Source organism: Lasiosphaeria miniovina, assembly GCF_030549165.1.
Source record: "Lasiosphaeria miniovina strain SMH2392-1A chromosome Unknown B0T26scaffold_3, whole genome shotgun sequence".
NCBI lineage: Eukaryota > Fungi > Ascomycota > Sordariomycetes > Sordariales > Lasiosphaeriaceae > Lasiosphaeria > Lasiosphaeria miniovina.
The window spans coordinates 2,428,077-2,448,333 of record NW_026848222.1 but is presented as its reverse complement, the minus strand read 5'-3'; the positions used below and the strand labels follow the sequence as shown (position 1 = coordinate 2,448,333).

The following is a 20,257-nucleotide window of genomic DNA, read 5'->3' as shown; positions in this document are numbered from 1 at the left end:
CCAAATAGAAGCAATACCCCTGCACAACGGTGCGGTTCGGTGCGTTTTGCGGAGAGCCAGCCGTTGTACCTTAGGTACATGTACCTTACTTATCGCTCTAATGGCCCGATCTGCACAGGGGCCACCCCGAGCTTGGCAGGAGCGAGGAAGGGATGTCCCGGAATGTGTGTGAGACCAGACCTGATCAGTGACCTGTTGAGGGACTGAAGCTGCTGTCGAGTCGAGTCGAGTCGAGTCTAATGAGAGATGAGTACCCTGCGGGATCCTAGACTCCTTGCGTGCGTCGGTCAGGTATTTTCGTCAGAGTACTAATCAATTCGCCCCAAGAATATCAGAACCTCAATTGTTTTGTCAGTGATTGCCGCGTGGCTGTTGGGTTAACTCTTGTGAGACGTGATTGACCATTGATGTTGTAGGAGAACACGTAATTGAGAACGAATACGGGGTACGGATGCCCCCTGGTCGTGGTTTCAAGGTTGTCCACGGATATCTGCAGGTGATGTATGTAAGGTGCGTAGTACTAGTAGTTTGATGCAACCTCACTCATTCAGCTCCACAGTTTGCTACTCTTATATGACATGGAAGGTATCCAGACCTAAGTTAGGTATTCCATTCTTTTAAAATTGCTCTGTCTCCATATTCTGTTTCTATACAAGTAGCATACTCTTGTTTTCGGCAACAAACTCACATCTCAAGAGAGTTCGACAAGATGGAGTGAAGATGCATCTAGAGCACGATTATAGTGCATGCAGCCATTTTCGAGGACAGCGGGAGGTCAGCTAATGCAGGGGAATGATGTGATTGACGGGAATGCACTTGCTTCTGGTTCGTCTCTCCCCGCTGGAATTCTCAACGTCCCGCCTTGCCGGAAAAGCAATTGGAACCCAGCTGAGTGAGAATGGGCTTGATTTGGGCTTGATTGAGGAAGGAATACGAGGAGAAGGCGCACACCTTTGCTTTCTGGCTTCCACTATTTCGTTGCCCCTACGGTATCAGCTTCTTCTTGAGCTGAGTGATACCTCATCAGCTCCGAATTCAACCTTTAAAAAAGATTAGAATTGGTGGGGGTGAGATAGTGGCGGGGATCTAGACTGCGCCGGCCAGCAAGGTGGCACACTTTGTACTACCGAAGGTAACTCCCCACACGTGCCATGGACACGACTCTGTTCGGGCTCACAAAGCGCCCTCAATAAGAGCTGATCGATGGTCTGGTTCGGTGTTGTGCGATCACGGCGACCCAGACGAACAATCGGTAATTTTGCAACATTTCTAACACGGAGCCACTGTTCGGCGGCACAAGCCGAGACTCATTGCGTGATTACCACCGAACAGCTCTGAAGGTAAGTAATATGCCACTACGCCGAAACGCTCAGTAATCATATCTTCCAGGTTACCTACATAGTTTATAACACAGTATCGATTAATGATGCGTGGCTGTGGCAGGTTAAATCCCGAAGCAATCCCCGGGTAAATGTGAAGCGTTGGAATGGAATGGGGAAAAGAAGACGAAATATGGATACCCCGTCTCCGTTGCGTTAGGAGCTGAGGCTCTTGCTGTCAGTGGAGGTTCCGTGGAGGCTCCATTCCTGCCCGGGCGCTCGAGTTAGGCGGGTCCATGTAACCAACGAGGCCCGTATTTCAGGCCCGTGGGTTTCAATACTTTCGAACACTCGAAGAACCACGGACCGAAATTCGAAATTCAAAATTGCTCTGTGTAATGCCCCTCAACGCTACGCAAATACCCCTACGGAATACCAGCCGAAAGATTACCTACCAGAAGGTAAATCAGCCAAGCTCACCTCAGTCGCGTGCGTGAAATGAGCGCCAACAAATGCGACTGACAATCCTAATGTTTATTAAACACGGCACTGAACACCTCGGGCAGTTAAAATGCGACGAGGAGAGACAATGTGCAAGCACGAAGGGAGCAGCAGCCAGGCCAGGCCAGGCCAATGGTTCTGTTTCCATAAGCCAGCCACAGAAGGCACCCCAACTCCTATTTAGGACAGATGGGAGGTCAAAGTCCGGCGGGATCGTCATCCCTTGTTCTCAGCTCTCAGTGGCGCGGTGCGGTGCAGTACATAAACAATACATACATAATCCATATGCGCAAATTGACAACAGCACCACCGACCGCCCTGCCCTGCCCTGCCTAGTCTAGTGTGGTTCAAATTCGCATTGGCTGCCATTTAGGTGCGGCTGGTAAAAACGGGCTGTGTTACACGCGGACAAGACCCGGGGTTGGCTCCTTGCTCTTCCTCGTGCCTTTTTTCCCGGAGCCGGCAAAGTTAGTAGGGCATCGGCTCACCTACGCCCAACTCGTCGGTGAGGATCTAAAAGCGCCAGTCATTCTGCGATCGAGCAGCGAGCGACCTAGCGACGACCCGTCAGGTACCCTACTGAGGTGCCCGCTGTGCATACTTTTAAGGTTTCACCGTTCGCGCGCGCCCGACCACGACACAGCCTTTCCAGTGTGGGAAAGTTTGCGCCATGTCTACGGAGCATAGGGAACGGGCCGGTTCCTTTTCGTCATCTTCCCCCGACACGCCGACCTTCGACGACGACGATAAACTTGCACGCCTCGATCGAACACGAGAAGGCGATGAGGAGAAGCTGAGGGTGCCGCCCGGGGAACTAGATACACGGAACGGCGAAGAAGACGGTTTAATTCCCAAGGAAGCAGAACCTCAGCATGAGACAAGTCCGCCGAGCACTTCGCTCGCTTCGTCGCTAGCATGGATGGCCATCAATACGCTCGCGACAATTGGAATTGTACGAACTCTGGGTTTCCTTTCGTCGTGAACCCCTCCCTCTCTGCCTCCCTCCCCATCGAAAGCCGAGGGCGAGTTGCTAATTCTGCTCGATAAAAAACAGGTGTTCACCAACAAAGCCATCTTCACGGACCCTTCACTTAAGCTCGTCCAGCTCACGTTCGCAGCCTTCCACTTCTTCATCACATGGCTCACACTGTTCATCATCTCGGGGCCCAGGTTCGCCTTCTTTGTGCCGCGGAGAACATCGCTGGGGGACATCATACCGCTATCGGTGGCCATGTCGCTCAATGTGATCCTACCGAACCTATCGCTCGCCTTCTCGAGCGTCACCTTCTACCAGGTCGCGCGGATCCTGCTGACGCCCACCGTCGCCGCCATGAACTTTGTGCTCTACAAGGCGACGCTGCCGCGCGACGCTCTTATCTCCCTGGTGCCCGCCTGTCTCGGCGTGGGCATGGTGTCGTACTTTGACTCGCAGCCCAACGGCAACGCGAACATCCAGACGACGTCGCCGCTGGGCGTGGCCTTTGCCTTCGCCGGCATCTTCGCCTCGTCCCTCTACACGGTCTGGATCGCCAGCTACCACCGCAAGCTCAAAATGTCGAGCATGCAGTTGCTCTACAACCAGGCCCCCGTGTCCGCCATCCTGCTGCTCTATGTCATACCTTTCGTGGACACGTTCCCCATCTGGACCAGCGTCAAAGCTGAGCGCTGGCTCATGATTCTCATGAGCGGCGGCTTCGCCTCCCTAATCAACATCTCGCAGTTTTTCATCATCGCCCAGACTGGCCCCGTCTCTAGTACGGTTGTGGGCCACGTCAAGACATGCACCATTGTCGCGCTCGGGTGGATGATTTCAGGCCGCGCCATCGGCGACAAGGCCGTGCTAGGCGTCTTCGTTGCCGTAGGGGGCATTATCGCGTAAGTTTCTCCGGATCTACCTGCCCCAACTCCAACTGGGGGCAACCAAGAAAAGCAAAATGGCGGCGTGAACACTAACGCTTTCATCATCTAGCTACTCCATTGTCATGCTCCGAGAAAAACTCAGAGAGGCTTCCCAAGCCAGATGACGACAAATCTCGAAATATCAGTGCATAAAGTAGCGTTGTTTAAATGTGTTTCTTGTTTTGTTTTTTTCCTTTTTTGGGGGGCTCGGCAAGCCTACCGGCTTTAAGGCGTTCTTGGATACCATGTAATAGAGCCAAATCGTGGATTGTTCCTTCGTTGTTTCAAGGGGGTTATCTGGGGGTTTTTTCTTTTTGTATAGTTCCTGTCAAATTGCCTTGTAGGGATGTCACTGGGATTTTCATCTTGGAGCACGCTACGGCTGTGTCAAGGAGTACGGAGTATACGTGTAATAAAAGCAGTTTTCGTGGTCTTGAAAGCCTGTCTGCGATGCATCATCAATGTCAAGTTGTCCTTCAGTAGTACGGATGCATCGAAATCCGTGAAGGGTATCTAATTTTGCTTCTCTCTAGGAATTGCCTGGATATGGCGTAAGGCCAACTAAAGATTGAACCGTGTTCTCTTCTTCTCCATCTTGGCTTTCCACTCCCACTTAAGAGCATCCTCGCCCTCGCTGCCTGCCCTTCCTATCCCCTTGTCTACTCTGCGAAGTTTCAAGGTCATTCCTGTCACAGTTATTAGCATTTTTAACAAAAGTTAGGCAGAAAAAGGGATTCCTACTGGGTCCAATCTCTTGGAGGCCGGCACGGATGCCCTGAAGCCCCTCCAGCTCCTTACCATCGGCTCCCACAACGTTCTTCTCGGTTGGTCGAGCCTCACGGAAAACGTATCTATGCCGGCGGACAAAGATGTAATCTGGATACCAACATGCAGTTAGTGTTTGTATTCGTAGAGGACCAAAGTGGGGCCGCATACCGCGTTGATTGTGCAACGTTACAACTTGTCTGCCACCAAGCTCCGGCTTGGCGGGGAAAAGGGTGTACAGAGATTTGGCGGCAAGAAGACCCAAAGGTGTCTGAAAGCCGTTGAGAAGGAGCTCAGGCTGTAGAAGTTGTCAGTTACCCGGTATTATTGAGCAAGTTAGAGAGAGGAGAGTCTCACGTAATGGTTTGTTGGGTTTCCATGGCCAAGAAGACTCTTTCCAGGTTGATATCCCCGGATAGTGTACGTAAGAGTCGGGCCAAGTGTAGATGCCTCGGAGTTCAAGTGGCAGATTGTAAGTTGACTTGGCTTTTTCAGATCCTCGTGGACAACGACAAGGGCCGTGAAACCTCGGTCTAGAGGGATACGCATTAGCAGAGCCCGGGGCAAAGGGGGTCGACAGCAGCAAACTGACTCTTGGCAAACTTGGCGATCTCCCTGACGCTGTACTTGTGCGAATGAAAATGTGCGCTTCGCCTAATGTAGGTAGCTAGTGGTGTGTTAACTTTTGATCAAGACATTCTCTCGCCCAAGATTTCAACCGTAATTGGGAAGAATGCTTACTATTGGGGAAGAGTTCGGCAATGTCTTGCGCCTCCTTGTGTATGGTTGCATTAATTCCAGTTGTTACCAATATCTTCGGAAACTGCGAGGGCTCTTCGGCAAAGAGATGCTTGAACTCTGTCGCCAAAGAATCTGGGGTCAGGTCTAGATTCGTTGAAGCCGTCGATGGAGCAAGGCTCGGGGTCCGTTGCACCCGCCGGCTTTGATCCCGCTCTGTCTTTGCATCGTCTTCCTCGTCCTCCCCATCCTCTCCGTCGGGTTTAGGCTCGTCGTCAGACCCAAGCATGCTATCAACGTCGTCATCGTTGTCGTCGGATAGGTTATCTTGGATCCCGTCGGCCTCTCTCGCCGCCGTAGCCTCGGCTTCTTCGAGACGTCGACGTTTCAATTGGGCAACGTTTACGACTGCGCCAAGACTGTCATCGTCGCCATCGTCCCATATTCTCTTCTTATCGATGCTAGCCGGCTGATTGTTCTCGAGCCGTACCCTTCTCAACTCGGGGTCCTTGGCCTCTTCTTTGCGCCGTCGGTGCCGTTCCTCGTGGCGGGATTTGTTGGCCTCCTTTTTCTGCGTGACATGAAGAGACTTCCGCCTCAGTTTATTCGAGGTTCTCAGAGAGAGAGAGCCTCCGGAGGATGGCTTCCCTTTCTGATGAGAGCTCATTGTTGTCAGATTTCCGGCTTTTAGATGTCCAAAGGTGGTGATGGAAATGCAAGGACTCGTGAAATTTTTTCTTAGTCGCAATTAGATAGCAAGGATCTGGCTCGAGCGCATGGTTGCAGGGCCCCTCATTGACTTTTTGATATTCCAGTATCGAGAGGAAGTGAGGGGCATCAATACTGGATAGTTGAATATAACTTTAGGACATTTCGCTCTTGGGTGATAAGCTGGAGTCAAAGAGGAGCTGCAGCGTCCCCCCCTCATGCACAAGGCAGCTCTAGGCTCCGTCGTCTCAGCTACAGTGGCACTGAAAAAAAGAGCCCACACTCGGATAAAAGCTTTCTCGTTAACTTAGAGTACCTGTAAAGGCTGTGACTCACCTGGTTGGGCAGAATTCTGAGCCATCAATGAAGCCACTCCCACACATCCCCGCGATCGCATCACTTCTTTGTGGAAAAGTATTCAACCTCCGCAACGTCGCGACCACAAGGGCTTTTTCGATCCGCCAATTCTCAGCCTCCACATCCTACAGTCGCTTCATCATCAGCAAACACAAAAAACACAAAATCAAGATGACCACGACAGCCACCACGCTCAAGGGCCAGCCCTTGGACAAGGCGGTTCTTGAATCCATGCTCCGGCGGCGCATGTTCTATACCCCTTCGTTTGAAATCTACGGCGGCGTGTCGGGTCTCTACGATTATGGCCCGCCGGGTTGTGCCCTGCAGGCGAACATCATTGACATCTGGAGGAAGCACTTCGTTCTCGAGGAGGATATGCTTGAAGTCGACTGCACCGTCCTAACCCCCCATGAGGTTCTCAAGACCAGTGGACACGTTGACAAATTCGCGGATTGGATGTGGTTAGTTCTCGTGCCGCCTCATTTATGAGAATTCTAGTAGCTAAATTTCAATAGCAAAGATCCCAAGAACGGGGAAATCCTCCGGGCCGATCACTTTGTCGAGGACGTCCTTGAGTCGAGGCTAAAGGGCGACAAGGAAGCCCGCGGCGAGAAGATTGAGGAGAAGGAGGTCGACCCTAAGAAGAAGAAGAAGAAGACCAAGGGCCAGGAGGCAATCAAGCTGGGCGACGCTGTTGTCAAGGAGTACGAGGAGATTCTGGCGCAAATCGACAATTACAATGGCGAGCAGCTCGGCGAACTTATCATCAAGTACGACTTGAAGAACCCGGCTACAGGAGTCCTGCCTACCCCTCCGGTTGCCTTCAACCTCATGTTCCAGACATCGATTGGTCCGAGTAGCAATCTTGCCGGATATCTCCGACCCGAGACTGCTCAGGGCCAATTTCTTAACTTCGCTAAGCTGCTAGAGTTCAACACGGGCAATATGCCTTTCGCCTCGGCTTCTATCGGAAAGTCTTACAGAAACGAGATCTCGCCCAGGGCTGGCCTCCTCCGTGTTCGCGAGTTCCTAATGGCCGAGATCGAGCATTACGTTGACCCTGAGGGCCACAAGAAGCACAGCCGATTCCATGAAGTTGAAGATATTGAACTCGTGCTTCTCGATCGCCACACACAACTCTCCGGACAGACTTCCGTCAAAAAGATGACAGTCGGGAAGGCCGTCAAGGATGGCCTTGTCGATAACGAGACGCTTGGCTACTTTTTGGCCCGAATTCATCTCTTCCTCGAGAAGCTCGGGATTGATCAGTCAAAGATCCGTTTCCGGCAGCATATGGCGAACGAGATGGCCCACTACGCCTGCGATTGCTGGGATGCTGAGCTCTTGACGTCAACTGGCTGGGTCGAGTGCGTTGGCTGTGCTGACAGGAGTGCGTACGACTTGACCGTCCACGCCAAGAAGACTGGCGCGCCGCTAATTGTGCGCGAACGTCTGGATGAGCCCAAGATCATTGAGGAGTGGGAGACGGTTATTGAGAAGAAGAAGTTTGGCCCGTTCTATAAAAAGGACGGCAAGACAATCGAGGCCGCTATCCTGGCGACGAGCCAGGAGCAGCGTGAAACGTTGGCCAAGGAGATGGAGCAGAACGGCAAAGTTGTCATTGATGTCCCTGGAGTCAGTGAAGGCAAGGTCGAAGTTAGCAAAGACCTGCTAGCCCTCGAATTCCGCAAGAGGACAGAGAACATCCGAGAATATACGCCCAATGTCATCGAGCCGTCGTTCGGTATCGGGCGGATACTATACTCATTGATTGAGCATAACTACTGGACCCGGGCAAGCGATGGTGGCGACGAGGCGCGTGGTGTGAGTGGCCAGTCATGCTTGAACCCTTGAACCCCAAACACAGCTGACAAAACCGCAGGTACTCTCATTCCCTCCTGCTGTGGCCCCGACCAAGGTCCTTATTGTAACTCTTTCCACGAACCAGGAGTTCGGGCCATTCACACGCAAGCTATCCCAAAAGCTCCGAGCCGTTGGCATCTCAAGCCGTGTGGATGATTCCTCGGCGTCGATCGGCAAGCGGTATAGCAGAAATGACGAGCTCGGTACGCCATTTGGCATCACCATCGACTTCCAGACTGTGAAGGATGGCAGCGTTACTCTGCGCGAACGAGACAGCACACACCAAGTCCGCGCCGACGAAGACAAGATCATTGCCGCCATACAGTCACTTGTAAACGGCGCCAAATCATGGCGCGATATTGAGTCCGAACTGCCGGTTTTCGAGGCTCAAGAGCTTGAAGTCCGCTGATGCTGAGCGAGATGGATATGCAAAAGACGTCATTGGCACATGTCAATGGCCTTCAAAGTGGAGTCGCGGGAGAGAAAGTTTAGCGAAACGTTGGCCGTCGTAACCCTGTGTTTATTTAGAAACAGGCAAAAGGAGTAATAGACGAGGTTTTGCAGCTGCCAACCATCCGCATCTCTGGGTTTCATCGAGTCTATATGATTTCTGCGATCTTAGCATCTGTGTTACGCTTCGTCATAGATCGCTCAGTATGTCAAAAGAAATGCGCAAAAGATATTTTGATTTCGTCAAGAATGCGTCTTCTGTTAAGCTTGACGGATCGTCTAAGACCGCCCGGTTCCCGCGCACCTCAGTCATGACTCTGTGAAACGAGCAATTTCTGCAAGATTTCACATGCACTGGGGTTGGCCACTTGAAGTTGCAAAACGCCTGGGTGACGAATTCACAGTTTGTCATCTGGGCCACCCGTTGTTTTTCTTCGTTACGGTACGTCTTCCGTACTTTTGCTGGATGATCCTTCCACGTGCGAGACCACCTTCTATAACCCACTCCACTGTAAGGCTGATGCTCTGCGCTAACAAGGCAGCCAAGATCCTACAACGTTGCCCCTGGCGCCAACGTCGCGCCTCAAGAGGAAGAGGCATACCTCCGTTTCAGAGCAAGCAAAAGACGACCATGATGACGAGCTGGCCTCCAACATGGCCTTGGAAGCAGACTCGCTGACACATCTCTTGGCCACTTACTCACTGGGTGGGTCACGAATCATCAAAGATGGCGGAAAGAACTGCAGTTGGAAGATGAGATTTCTAATAAGATGGACCCATCGTTGACGTTGTAAGACACTTGAAGGGGGCACAACCTGAGATGCCGTCAAGGCTGTTGGAACGCAGATCGGCAGCTAGCCGCACAGTGAGTTTTTAGCCGCGCAGAGACGACATGCAGCACGAGCATCCGCCTCATGCCTTTCCTTATTTGCTTAACCTTCCCGCAGGCCAGTTACCAGAGCGCATATCATCGCGTGGGATCGGCATAGGCAGTTGGGCGGCCGAAAAGATAAACTAATGGAAATGAGTAAGATTCCGTTCTCCGATGAGGACATGACCAATGGGTGCGTACTACACAGTGTAAGCCAAGAGTCGTCGTTTGGTTGGTGGGCTGGGGTTGGCCAGCGAGAGCGGGCTGCAGCGAGGACGGGCTGCGAAGGTCTAGAAGCGGAAGGGACCCAGACCTTTCCAGAGAAGGTTGCTCCTCCCTCAAACCCTTCCGGGCCTTCCCCCACATTTTCTTGTCTCCCCGCCCACCCCCTTTTCTAGACAGCTAGCGGCTGTTTCCAAACTTGCACGGATCTTGTCACAGATGGTATTTTGCCACCGTGGAGGCCTGTACCCTGCTGTCCTCGAAACGTTGCCTGATCTGTCTGTTTTGTGAGCTATGGTCAAATAAATAATGAATCGCGGTAGCGTTCAAGCCGATTCAATGCCCTTCTTCTCTCGTCCAACAATGCGGGCTAGGCACCTCTTCCCCCTAGTACTCTTCTTGCTGCCCGCTTGCTCTTTACGCGGAGAGGATTGGGGAGTCCATAGCTGGGCATTTCACTGACAGGGTGTCCGTACATGCGACGTGGGAGTTCCGGCACGGCGTGAACCCTTGGCCAAGCAGCCGGCCCGCTGGTATTGGACGCCGACAGATCGTTTCTGCACAGCCTTCCGGGATTTGCAACGCCAAAACATCCATTCCCATCTGCGCTCCAGCTTCAGTATTTTTAACCAGCCTAGTGATGGAGGACACGATATAAGCCATAAGAACAGTCGTTAGTTATGTCACGGTATACATTACTACGTACCTAAATATTTGGATGCCGTTTGGTCCATCCCGTCTCTGCCAAGTCTGAATAGGCACATGTTTTGCATCGGGCCAGATGTGAAACGTTCTGGAATGCCACATTCCAGTCAATTGCTAACTCGATAATATAAATACCTATTTCAGACAGAAAAGGGCCCTGAATTAATGAGCAAGGCCATGCGAAATAAAAATTCCTTTCGTCGATATCTCTTTACTCTTAAACCACACGCACTTTGCTACCCTATTCCCTCGAGATGAGGTAGGAAAGTCGGAAAGTTATAGGCTCGCAGTATCGCGCTAACTTGAGTTAGACCAGGCCGGATTGCAGCCTCCTACTCAGGTCAGGTAGGTAAGGTCTGGTAGAAGGAGTTTATGTCATGTCAAGGTGTACCAAGCGCATTTGTTTGCTCGTGGATTGTTGAAAGTGCATCAAGCCCCCCTCCACCAAAGACGATGGATCCGGCTGTGCAGTGATCATCCTCCAGATATGTCTGTGATACTGTCTTGGCAGCTTTGCAGACGCAGATGCAGACGCAGACGCCGTACTATACATAACTTGGGTAGGCGCTCAATACAAGAGTAAAGTAGGAGTCGTACAATATATACAGTATGTAAGTGCAATACAGTATAGATGCAAAACGGACCAGCCACCAGACGGGATCTCCAAACGGGAAGCCGTTTCGAGACATTCAAGCCTGCATTCAAAGACATCACCAACCCAAACCAAAGTGCGAAATACAGCAGAATTGGGGTTAGAGAGAGCCCCTTTACCAACTCTTCCAGCATCTCAAACCTGCGGTGCTCGGGCTAGGTTCGCGCTTGAAGCACCCAATCTCCTTTGGTCGCCTCGTTGAGCCTTGAGCCAGCGACGGGCTTGGTTAGTAGGGCTAAGGCGGTACTTGGCTGCCACACGCTTTCCGGGCCATGGGCTTCGTACATCGCTAGGCCAACCTAGGGGAGCTTAAAAAAACCAAACGGCACCCACACCAAATGGCCCGGACAGAGCGCGCTCTTACCCCTCATCGTGCCAGACCCCTGTACTTCCCATTCCCACACGGTCCAGTTGCCGTCGAACCTCCAGTGGCCGGCCCACTTGACCAGCCAGTGTCTGTCCTGAGATTCGCAGGCCACGAGCAACCTAGTCGAGTGCATCCCAGCACTTCACACCCCTTCTTTGTCATCCCCCTAACCGCCTGGAGCCCTCATCGCCAATCCTTCCCTCGCACCACAGCTGAGGACCGACCTTGCCTCTGCCTCACTTGTCCGAGTGCGGTTCTTGCACCCTGCGTTTTCGCCCTTCTACTACCGCCGCTGTGCTGTGTCCCGCACGTCGAGCGTCCCCTCGCATCACCGCACATCACGTCGAGGAACTGAGCAGCCCTTCGTTGACCGCCATCACCCCGGTCACATCGTGGGCAGCCTCCTTGCAGCCTGCCTGCAACTGTCTCCTTTTGCGATCCGCCAAGGCATTTCGTCACGACGAATCCCCATGTTGTCGTCACATTCGCCTGAGTCGTTCGTCCGCGCCTGAGCCGACCGCCGGCCGCTTCGATAATTTTCCAGCGATCGGCTCGATCGCTGCCTTCGATTGACCTAGCCTCTCCCATCTACACTTGGAGCGCCCACCCACGTGTCGAAAGTCGCCAGTTTCGTCCCTAGATCCTCCCTTCTCGCATTGCGAGTCGCGGTCACCGGGTTTGGGACTCAACCCGCCGTGTACCACGCTCGATTTCGGTGCGTACGTTTTGGTTAGCTGCGTAGTCACATATCTATACTCACCTTTCATCATCAGAGACATCAACGCCACAAGGCTCCCGCCCCGAGTCTCTACCCCCCGCTCTGATCAGTTACACGACAAAATACATCCATACCCCATACGACTACTAGTAATTGGTTCATCAATACCGCCAACATGGCGACGCAGAATAGGTATGAATGACCATCCCTCTCTTTCCACCGTCTTTAGTTGGAGTCGGAAATCAGAGAGACCTGCATCGTGGCATGGTAGAAGTGCTCTTGTTCGGTTTCGCCGTCATTGACGGCGTCCCCCACTCGAGTCCCCCCTCGAGTGTCTCCCCGCGCTCTAGCGTGCTCTCGCTCTTCTCCATTTGTGTCACCAAGATAATGCCAACAAATGCTAATACGTCCTGTTCGCTAGTGTCTACTCGGCTGGGCAATTCATGAATCCCGGTCCTGCGCCACGCCCACCCGCAGAACGGCCTCGCCTCGGCCTAACGCCCAACATAAATCTTCCTGGGAGCATGTCGAGCATGAGCCTTGCCTCTCCTGCGACTAGCACGTACAGTGGATCCACCATTGCCCTTCCCATCGCGCGCCAGAACTCCAAGACGGACGGCTCAGGCGGTCTCGCCATAATCAAGCAAGGGCCGGCGCAGGTGAAAGAGACCGGGGGTCTGTTCAGCCTCTGGAAAAACAGATATCTAATTTTGCGCCAAAACACCCTGGATTTTCACAAAGATGAGGGTACCAAAGTCTCATACCAGCTGAGCCTGAAAGAGGTTATCCACGTTGGACGAGTTGAAGCCATAGGCGCCATCTTTGAAATCAAGAGAAGGACTGACGGCGGATCTGGAGCAACGACCGGCGATGACGAGGACAGGGGCATCAAGACGCTTCAGATTCGCGTCAAGGCTGATGACGAACTCTATGAGTGGGTTGATCTCATCTATGCTCGTTCCACTTGCGGTGTGAGCAATCCGACAAACTTCTCACATGCCGTCCATGTTGGATTTGATCCCAAGACCGGCGACTTCGTCGGATTGCCTCCAGAGTGGGCTAAGCTCTTGAAGTCCTCAGCCATCACCGCCGAGGACTATGAGAGGAATCCCCAAGCGGTGTTTGAGGTTCTCGATTTTTACTCTGATCTCACGAAACGGGCCGAGAAGGAGGCCCAGGACATCAGCCCCACAAACACGCCGGGGAGCAGTGCGACCAGTCTTCAAATGCAACAGTTGGGCTATGCTGGCGGCAACTCTGTTGCGCCGCCGCGACCCCCTGTGCAACCGATGCAGTCTATGCAATCCATGCAACAGATGCAGCAGATGCAGCAGATGCAGCAGATGCAGCGGAATCCCAGCAATTACACGCAGAATCCGTCTCCTCAGCCTCCGGCCAACGAGTTTCGCTGGCCATCGCCAACCGAGGCGCAACAACGCGCAGAGATGCAGCTCCATGACCTGTCGCCAGCCTACATTCCGACTGAGCGTAGCCGGGAGGAGCAGCGGATGAGAGAGCAGGATCGGCAGAGAGAGGCGGAGGAGCAACAAGCGCGTCGAGAGTTGGAAGAATATAATGCGTCCCTCCCCAAGACGCGGACACCACAGGCCCAGCAAGAGATTGGCGGTTTCTCTAACCCCCAGACAGCAGGTTATTCCAGCCCTGCAGCAGGAGGTTACTCGAGCCCAGCAACAGGTGGCTTCACAAGCCCTCCAAATGCTGGAGATAGGTTTAATCCAAGTCGAGCTGCTCCGCCAGCACCCAAGGCGCAACCGGCTCAGAGTCTCAGGGCGCAAAGGCCCGCTCCCTCCCCGCCAGTGGGCACTGGTGTCTCGTCGTCTCGTAGCCCTCAGATGGCGCAACAGTCCAACTCTCCTCTGATGCGCGATGTCGTGTCTCCGGCACTGTCCCAGAAGTCTCCGCAACCTAATCAAGTCAACGGCGTAGCCTCCCCCTCTCTACGATACCCCAACGGGGCAACATCGTCTCCGCGGTCTGCAAACGGATCACCTCAAGTGCAGCCGTCACGGCTACCGGCGCCTGTGAAGCCTCTCAATGTAGCCAAGCCTATACCATCACCAGACGCCGTGAAGGCTGCTGAGGCTGCTTTAACGTCAAAGCCTTCCCCGACAGAGCGGAAGCAGGATGTTCGCATGTCAACCATGACGGAGAGCGAAGTAATGGCGAAGCTGAAGAAGGTCGTGTCGCCGACCGATCCTCTTACACTGTATTCGAAGCAGAAAAAGATTGGTCAGGGCGCGTCGGGATCCGTCTACGTTGCCAAAGTTAACATGTCTAACCCTGGGGCTCCCCGTGGCAATGACAAGGTTGCCATCAAGCAAATGGATCTCGCGCACCAGCCGCGCAAGGAACTAATTGTCAACGAAATTTTGGTCATGAAGGAAAATAAGCACCCGAATATCGTCAACTTCCTCGACGCGTTCCTGAGAAACAACAACACGGAACTCTGGGTGGTCATGGAGTATATGGAGGGTGGCGCCCTAACTGATGTCATCGAGAACAACCCCATCATTACCGAGGAACAGATTTCCACGATTTGCCTCGAGGTACGTTCTTTTTCCAGCACTTTGTTTCTGACACGGTGGCTAATCCAGTGAACAGACATGCCAGGGTCTCGACCATCTCCACTCGCAAAAAATCATCCATCGCGATATCAAGAGCGACAATGTCCTTCTAGATGCTCGCGGAAACGTCAAAATCAGTAAGTCAAGCTCTCTCCAGCGACTCTCCGTCGTGGGCCAAAGCAATGCTAACTCTGTTCCAGCTGACTTTGGTTTCTGCGCCAAGCTCACGGAGGCTAAGTCGAAGCGGGCTACTATGGTCGGTACACCCTACTGGATGGCTCCCGAGGTAGTCAAGCAAAAGGAATACGGTCCAAAGGTCGATATCTGGTCTCTTGGAATCATGGCCATTGAGATGATCGAGTCAGAGCCGCCATACCTGAACGAAGAGCCGCTCAAGGCCCTCTACTTGATCGCCACCAATGGAACGCCGCGCCTCAAGAAGCCCGAGAAGCTCAGTAAGGAGCTCAAGGCTTTTCTTTCAGTCTGCCTGTGTGTAGATGTGAAGAGCCGCGCCTCAGCAGAAGAGCTGCTGCAGCACGACTTCCTCAAACACGGCTGCCCGCAGGCGAGTCTTGCGGAGCTTCTTTCGTTCAAGGGGGCCAAATAGACATGCTCGAGATTGCATAGCCACCCAGGCAGTTGTAATGCCCGGATGGGACGGTGATAAATGGGGAGGCTTGGGGGCTGATGAATTGGAGATGCCATTTTGGATGTCTTTGGCATCAAAGGGGAAGTGGAAGCGGAAGCTTCTGCGCTGGGAGACGGTGGGAGACGGATTTGACAAAGGTTTGCGGGTCGGGAGCAAGCATATTATTATTTTTTTGCTGTCTTGTCTTGTTTTCTTCTCGCGTTCTCTTTGGCTGCTAAATAAAGGGAAATCCATGGCGTTATATGGTTTTGATACAGGGTTTAAGTTGCGGGAGGCAGGCAGGCGCGCGTTTGTGTGCAACTGTTAAACCTTTTGTTTTCTTCTCTTATGCTGTTTGCGTCTCTTTGACCAGGGCCCTACTATTGAACTACCTATAGCCGCGCTCTACATAGCATGGAGGGAGGAGCCTGAGGGAGGAGCCTGAGGGAAATGAAAATTGTGTTAGCACGCTGTGTCTCCGACCTGGTCACTAGAATGCCCCGTCTCTATATATATCGCAGGCTTGACGATCATAGGGGACGGAGGGCAGTGATTATAGCTGGTGCCTTCCTTTGCTGTGTTCGTCCCGGTTGACACGAAGTAGAAGGAGCCGGACGAGAATAACTCTCCCTTTCTCCCCTCTTTGTGTTATATTTCCTCTGCTTCAAAAAAGGCTTGCCTTAAAAAGGGACTTCCACAGTTAGATTTATCACGAAAGTGAAACGGCCCAAACCCGGTTAACACAGGCATTTGCCGCGGTACAGCAAAAAGTCAAACAATTGAACGGCACTACTCTTACCACCGCCATGCAAGATCAAAGTTTTCGCCCAGAGCACATAAAACGCACCAAATGTTTCTCCCCTCTTTGCTTTCACATCCGTGTTTCCTACTGCTGTTGCTTGTGTTGGCGGGCTTGGTATACTGTGCGTTCGATACTGCTGAGCTGCACTATGCTTATGAACGGTCTGGTTAGAAGACGGAAGACGGACCCTTGATGCTGACGCACCTATCTACTTCCAGTACGGATACAGCGAGTGTTTCCTCTGATGAGAGAATGGCATTCTACGGATTGCCGTTGGCCTGGGTGGCATCTGTGGAATGGATGACGCGACGCCGTATCAAGGAACACTAGGAGGCGGCAAGGAAAGCTTGGTAGGGACTTATCGACGAGATGCCACGAGGGAAACAGTTCAGGCACTGGTAGGCAAGTGCCAGGTAGGCCTTATGTTGACAAGATGTAATGCCTGTCTGATCGCCATAGTCAAAGATTGGAATGGCAGTGATGTCTGTTTTGTTAACAGTAATGTGTGATACATCCGTACGGGAAACTAAGGTACATTTATCGGTTACTTATTTGCAGTAAACAAATATTAACACTATACGGACATCCCTGGGGTCCTCCCTCCCAGTCATCCCTTGAACCAATCACGCCCCTCTTCGTTAACCTCTCTCCCACGCGCAAGAGCGACGGACGGAACTGTTCGTACAGCGCCACATGGCAGAAACTCGACCATGTAATTGTCCCGATCTCCCTTATGTTCGTCTTATTTCGTCTCATCAGCCGAGTCGGCCTCATGCTGCTTCAACACGGGTGCCATTGCACCGACGCCCTGACCTCACAGCTGTCCTCGGGGATGGCAGCTCGTTACAATTATCGTTCTGATCCCTCGTCCGCTCGCAGCAGTGAAAGGCAAAACGCCAAGCCGACTCGACGTGGCTCCCTACACAGTGGTACAACAACTGTCACCATCTTGATAACCGCACGCAAGATGCGGAGCACAGCACACAAAGAAGCAAGGCCCTAGTGAGGCGGGGCGTGATCCGCACCGTCATAGTCAACGACTCTTGCACGTCTCCCAGCTCGTCAAATTCCGCGCGAGGTGCCACTCGGTGAGCCGGCCGACCTGGACGGGGTTGACGCCGCGGTTCGTCTTCATGAAGACGAGCTCGTAGGGGTGTACGTCGGTGCCAAAGTACGCGCCGGGCCGCAGCACGTCGCCGTTGGCCGACGAGTCGCACTCGTCAATGTAGTTGGCGCTGGCGTGGAACGCCGCCATCATCACGTCGACCTCGTAGCCGGCGTCGCGGATCAGCGCCGTCGCGCCCACCTCGGCGTGCACCGCCGCGTCCCAGCCGTCGTAGCAGCCCGCCAGGCCGACGGGCTGCGTCGCGTCGCCGAACTGGTCTGCCGCGGCCGTCGCTGCCTTGGACGACGAGTTTGTGGATGGTGGGGGGTTTAGTAGCAGGTCGATGCCGACGCTGTCGGTGGCCCAGATCATGGACTGCACGTGGAAGCGCGGCCAGCAGTTGGCGGTCATGCCGACCAGCTTGACACGGTCCGTCAGCTGGTCGAGGAACAGGTCGGTCCAGCACGAGGCCGAAGCCGGGGACCAGTGGGGGATGAAGGGCCCGCGCAGGCTGGTGTTGAGCAGGACGAAGCGCGAGTAGCGCTTCCACAGGTCGTCCTTGCGCAGCACCTCGCCGTACGCGCCCAGGTCGTAGCACGTATTGGCGCGCTGCACCACGCGCACGTTGGCGTGGCTCTCCACGGGCACCAGCGCGCTCGCGTTGGACTCGCCCTGGAAGATGAAGACGAAGTCGGCCGCCCCGTGCAAGCCCTGGCTGAGGAAGAACTTGAGGTTCTGCAGCGGTATGCCGTCGGCCTTGTCCGAGTATGCGTACAGGACCAGGGGCCGCGACGACGCGTCTAGGTGGGATGATGGGGTGGCCGTGGGAGGTGCGGCGGCCGCGGCTTCCGTAGTCGCCACGGTCGCCGTCACTGTCGCCGTCACCGTTGATGTCGTCGTCTCTGTCTCCGTCGCCGTCGTTGTTGTCATGGCTATCAGCTGACGGTCGAGGTTAGGCGAGGCCAGCTCAGACCCCGTAGTAGCCTGTTGGGGCGCATCACGGTTAGTTGGTGCCGGTGCGTGCGTTGGATGTAGATACCTAGGTAGTGAAAGGGGGCCGGGTTGCCAAGCCATGCCATGGGATGGAAGTTGGTCACTTACAAAGACATAGGGGCTAGTGAGCGATGCCACGACCCACAGCAGGAGCACGAGGCCAAGCGCCGCGAGCACCGACTGCTTCAGAGGCAGCGAGCCCAGCATGGGAGACATGGTGAGTAGGTATGTAATTAGTGCTACTGTTGATTTTTCATTCTCGTTCTCATTTTGCCATGCCCGAGCTCTACAGGGGCAGCATGGCCGTGGTTGATGCCAAGTGCGAATGAGCAACTGGTTGTTGGCTGAGGGCCGCATCTCCAGTCAGCCGCAGCGTCTCTCCCCGAGCATAGTATTGGATGCGCGGGCAGCTTGTGCTAAAAAGAAGCATGCCCGGCGAGTTTGGGGGCGCGATGCTACAGTACAGCGGCTACGCCAATGAGAACCCACAGCGCGGGCAGGTGCATGTAACCCTTTTACTCAGTGCTAACGTAAGGTTATCGAGCGACTTTACCTTACGTATCCGTGCTTGCCTACGTCCTTACGGGAGGAATGCTTTTTGTTTTTGTTCAGTTTTGCGTCCGAATTCGGATGTGGGTGACTTATACGTAAGATAGCCGCAATAAAAGCGGCACTCATATCCCGTACTCTGTACAGTACCTAATTTAGATACGCCTCTCTCTTTTTCTTGTGTGTTGCTTGACAAATACGATCGATGCCCATCAGCATCTCAAATATCGAAACATGGATGCCTACGTCCCCGACTCAACAACCCACAACAGAGAGGGCTACCTTTGGTGGCTACCTTGCCGTTTTCATGTTTCAATTGTTCCATCTTCCGCCAAGGTAAAGACAGGTAGGTATCCGTCGTCTGATCTGATGAAAGCTGTCGACGGTTGGTTCCAACAGCTTGCCTGCGAGTCGTTTGCGAGCCAACGCTAATCCCTGCCTGTTTCTGTTGACAGATAGACAGGGGCCCCGATTCCATTAATACGTACATCTCTGAACAGAACAATGTAGTTCTTAGTTTAGTTCGAGACATTACTAAGCCAGGTAGTTGCCAGGCATCTTTTGTCAGATACCCCCTCCCCCTCCTCATTCGGTGTGAATACCACCAACGTGCATTGGTGTGCCGGCCAGGCATGTGGGTTTTTTTTTTTTTTGGTTTTTTTTTGCCGCAACGCTTGTGAGGTGTCTATTAGTATCTCGCGCTAGAGGTACATCGAAAAAGGCCTAGTTGGTTTTTTGGGAGTCGTCAAGTTTCATCACCATGATGCATGGGACCCAACTACTCGCCGATCGAGACCATCCGTGCCGTCTTCCTCGAGAGCGCCGCCTTGCAAGGCCAGTCCGACTGCACAAGGACGCCAAGGGCTCTACAGGCAAACTGACGGGACCGACCACGCAGAGCAGTGCCCGAGATAACGTGTGATTTTATTCTTATCGTTGCCTTAGTCTACAAACTACTACTGCACAGTTGGTTTCCAATATAAACCTACCGAAGGGATTGTTGGGGATCAAGGAATCTCGGCTCCAAGTTTTTGCTTTTCCAACAGGCGGGGTTTGCATGCTGCAGTCTAGGGCAGATCTATGTGCTATATGGATGTGTGTAGGTATTTACGTACCGGGAGCTAGGTACGAAGTAAATCCGGGGCGGCCTTGACGACGCATGCCATGCCATGCCATCATATTATGCAGCTGTCGGCTGTTGGCCGTCGAACCCCATACATTCCGCCCCCGACGGAGCCGAGACTGGCATCTGCCGCTTCTCCTCACCTGGAGCCCGGTTGGCTCAAGGTTCGACGAGGACGGGCCTCGGCCTGGACGAATAACATTGATCATGCGGGTTCAGGCGGATGCTCTAAGCTGCTCGGCGGTCGGGCATGTGGGTATTTACTCGGTGATGCGACAGCTAAGGTAGGAGTGGTCATATCCGTCGGCTACGCTGGACCTGGCTACTGTACCTGCCT

At 53.5% G+C, this 20,257-nt stretch overlaps 6 protein-coding genes across 6 annotated transcripts; 4 read left to right on the top strand and 2 right to left on the bottom strand.

The window, feature by feature from the left end:
• Positions 1-2,490: 2,490 nt before the first annotated feature.
• B0T26DRAFT_674045 (triose-phosphate transporter family-domain-containing protein) lies at positions 2,491-3,844 on the top strand (the record flags this gene model as incomplete). The annotated part of the gene is made up of 3 exons (XM_060439670.1): positions 2,491-2,772; positions 2,875-3,695; positions 3,790-3,844. The coding sequence occupies 3 exons, from the start codon at positions 2,491-2,493 to the stop codon at positions 3,842-3,844; spliced, it is 1,158 nt and encodes a 385-aa protein (XP_060298250.1).
• A 317-nt stretch (positions 3,845-4,161) lies between these two features.
• Positions 4,162-5,968, bottom strand: B0T26DRAFT_702250 (anticodon-binding protein). The gene is made up of 6 exons (XM_060441620.1): positions 5,226-5,968; positions 5,077-5,151; positions 4,842-5,017; positions 4,656-4,782; positions 4,461-4,595; positions 4,162-4,405 (listed from the first exon to the last, which is right to left on the bottom strand). Exons 1-6 carry the CDS (start codon positions 5,887-5,889, stop codon positions 4,281-4,283), a joined length of 1,302 nt encoding a protein of 433 aa, XP_060298249.1. The 5' UTR covers positions 5,890-5,968; the 3' UTR covers positions 4,162-4,280.
• A 490-nt stretch (positions 5,969-6,458) lies between these two features.
• B0T26DRAFT_674043 (glycyl-tRNA synthetase-like protein) lies at positions 6,459-8,559 on the top strand (the record flags this gene model as incomplete). The annotated part of the gene is made up of 3 exons (XM_060439669.1): positions 6,459-6,748; positions 6,803-8,111; positions 8,170-8,559. 3 exons carry the CDS (start codon positions 6,459-6,461, stop codon positions 8,557-8,559), a joined length of 1,989 nt encoding a protein of 662 aa, XP_060298248.1.
• Positions 8,560-11,042: 2,483 nt separating this feature from the next.
• B0T26DRAFT_702243 (uncharacterized protein) lies at positions 11,043-11,316 on the top strand (the record flags this gene model as incomplete). The annotated part of the gene is made up of 1 exon (XM_060441619.1): positions 11,043-11,316. A coding segment is annotated over one exon (210 nt), but the record flags the coding sequence as incomplete, so codon positions are not given.
• A 1,262-nt stretch (positions 11,317-12,578) lies between these two features.
• On the top strand, positions 12,579-15,327 carry B0T26DRAFT_643293 (kinase-like domain-containing protein; the record flags this gene model as incomplete). The annotated part of the gene is made up of 4 exons (XM_060437521.1): positions 12,579-13,761; positions 13,825-14,702; positions 14,758-14,857; positions 14,921-15,327. 4 exons carry the CDS (start codon positions 12,579-12,581, stop codon positions 15,325-15,327), a joined length of 2,568 nt encoding a protein of 855 aa, XP_060298246.1.
• Positions 15,328-17,183: 1,856 nt separating this feature from the next.
• Positions 17,184-18,464, bottom strand: B0T26DRAFT_674041 (uncharacterized protein; the record flags this gene model as incomplete). The annotated part of the gene is made up of 2 exons (XM_060439668.1): positions 17,184-18,239; positions 18,357-18,464. The coding sequence occupies 2 exons, from the start codon at positions 18,462-18,464 to the stop codon at positions 17,184-17,186; spliced, it is 1,164 nt and encodes a 387-aa protein (XP_060298245.1).
• Positions 18,465-20,257: the final 1,793 nt, after the last annotated feature.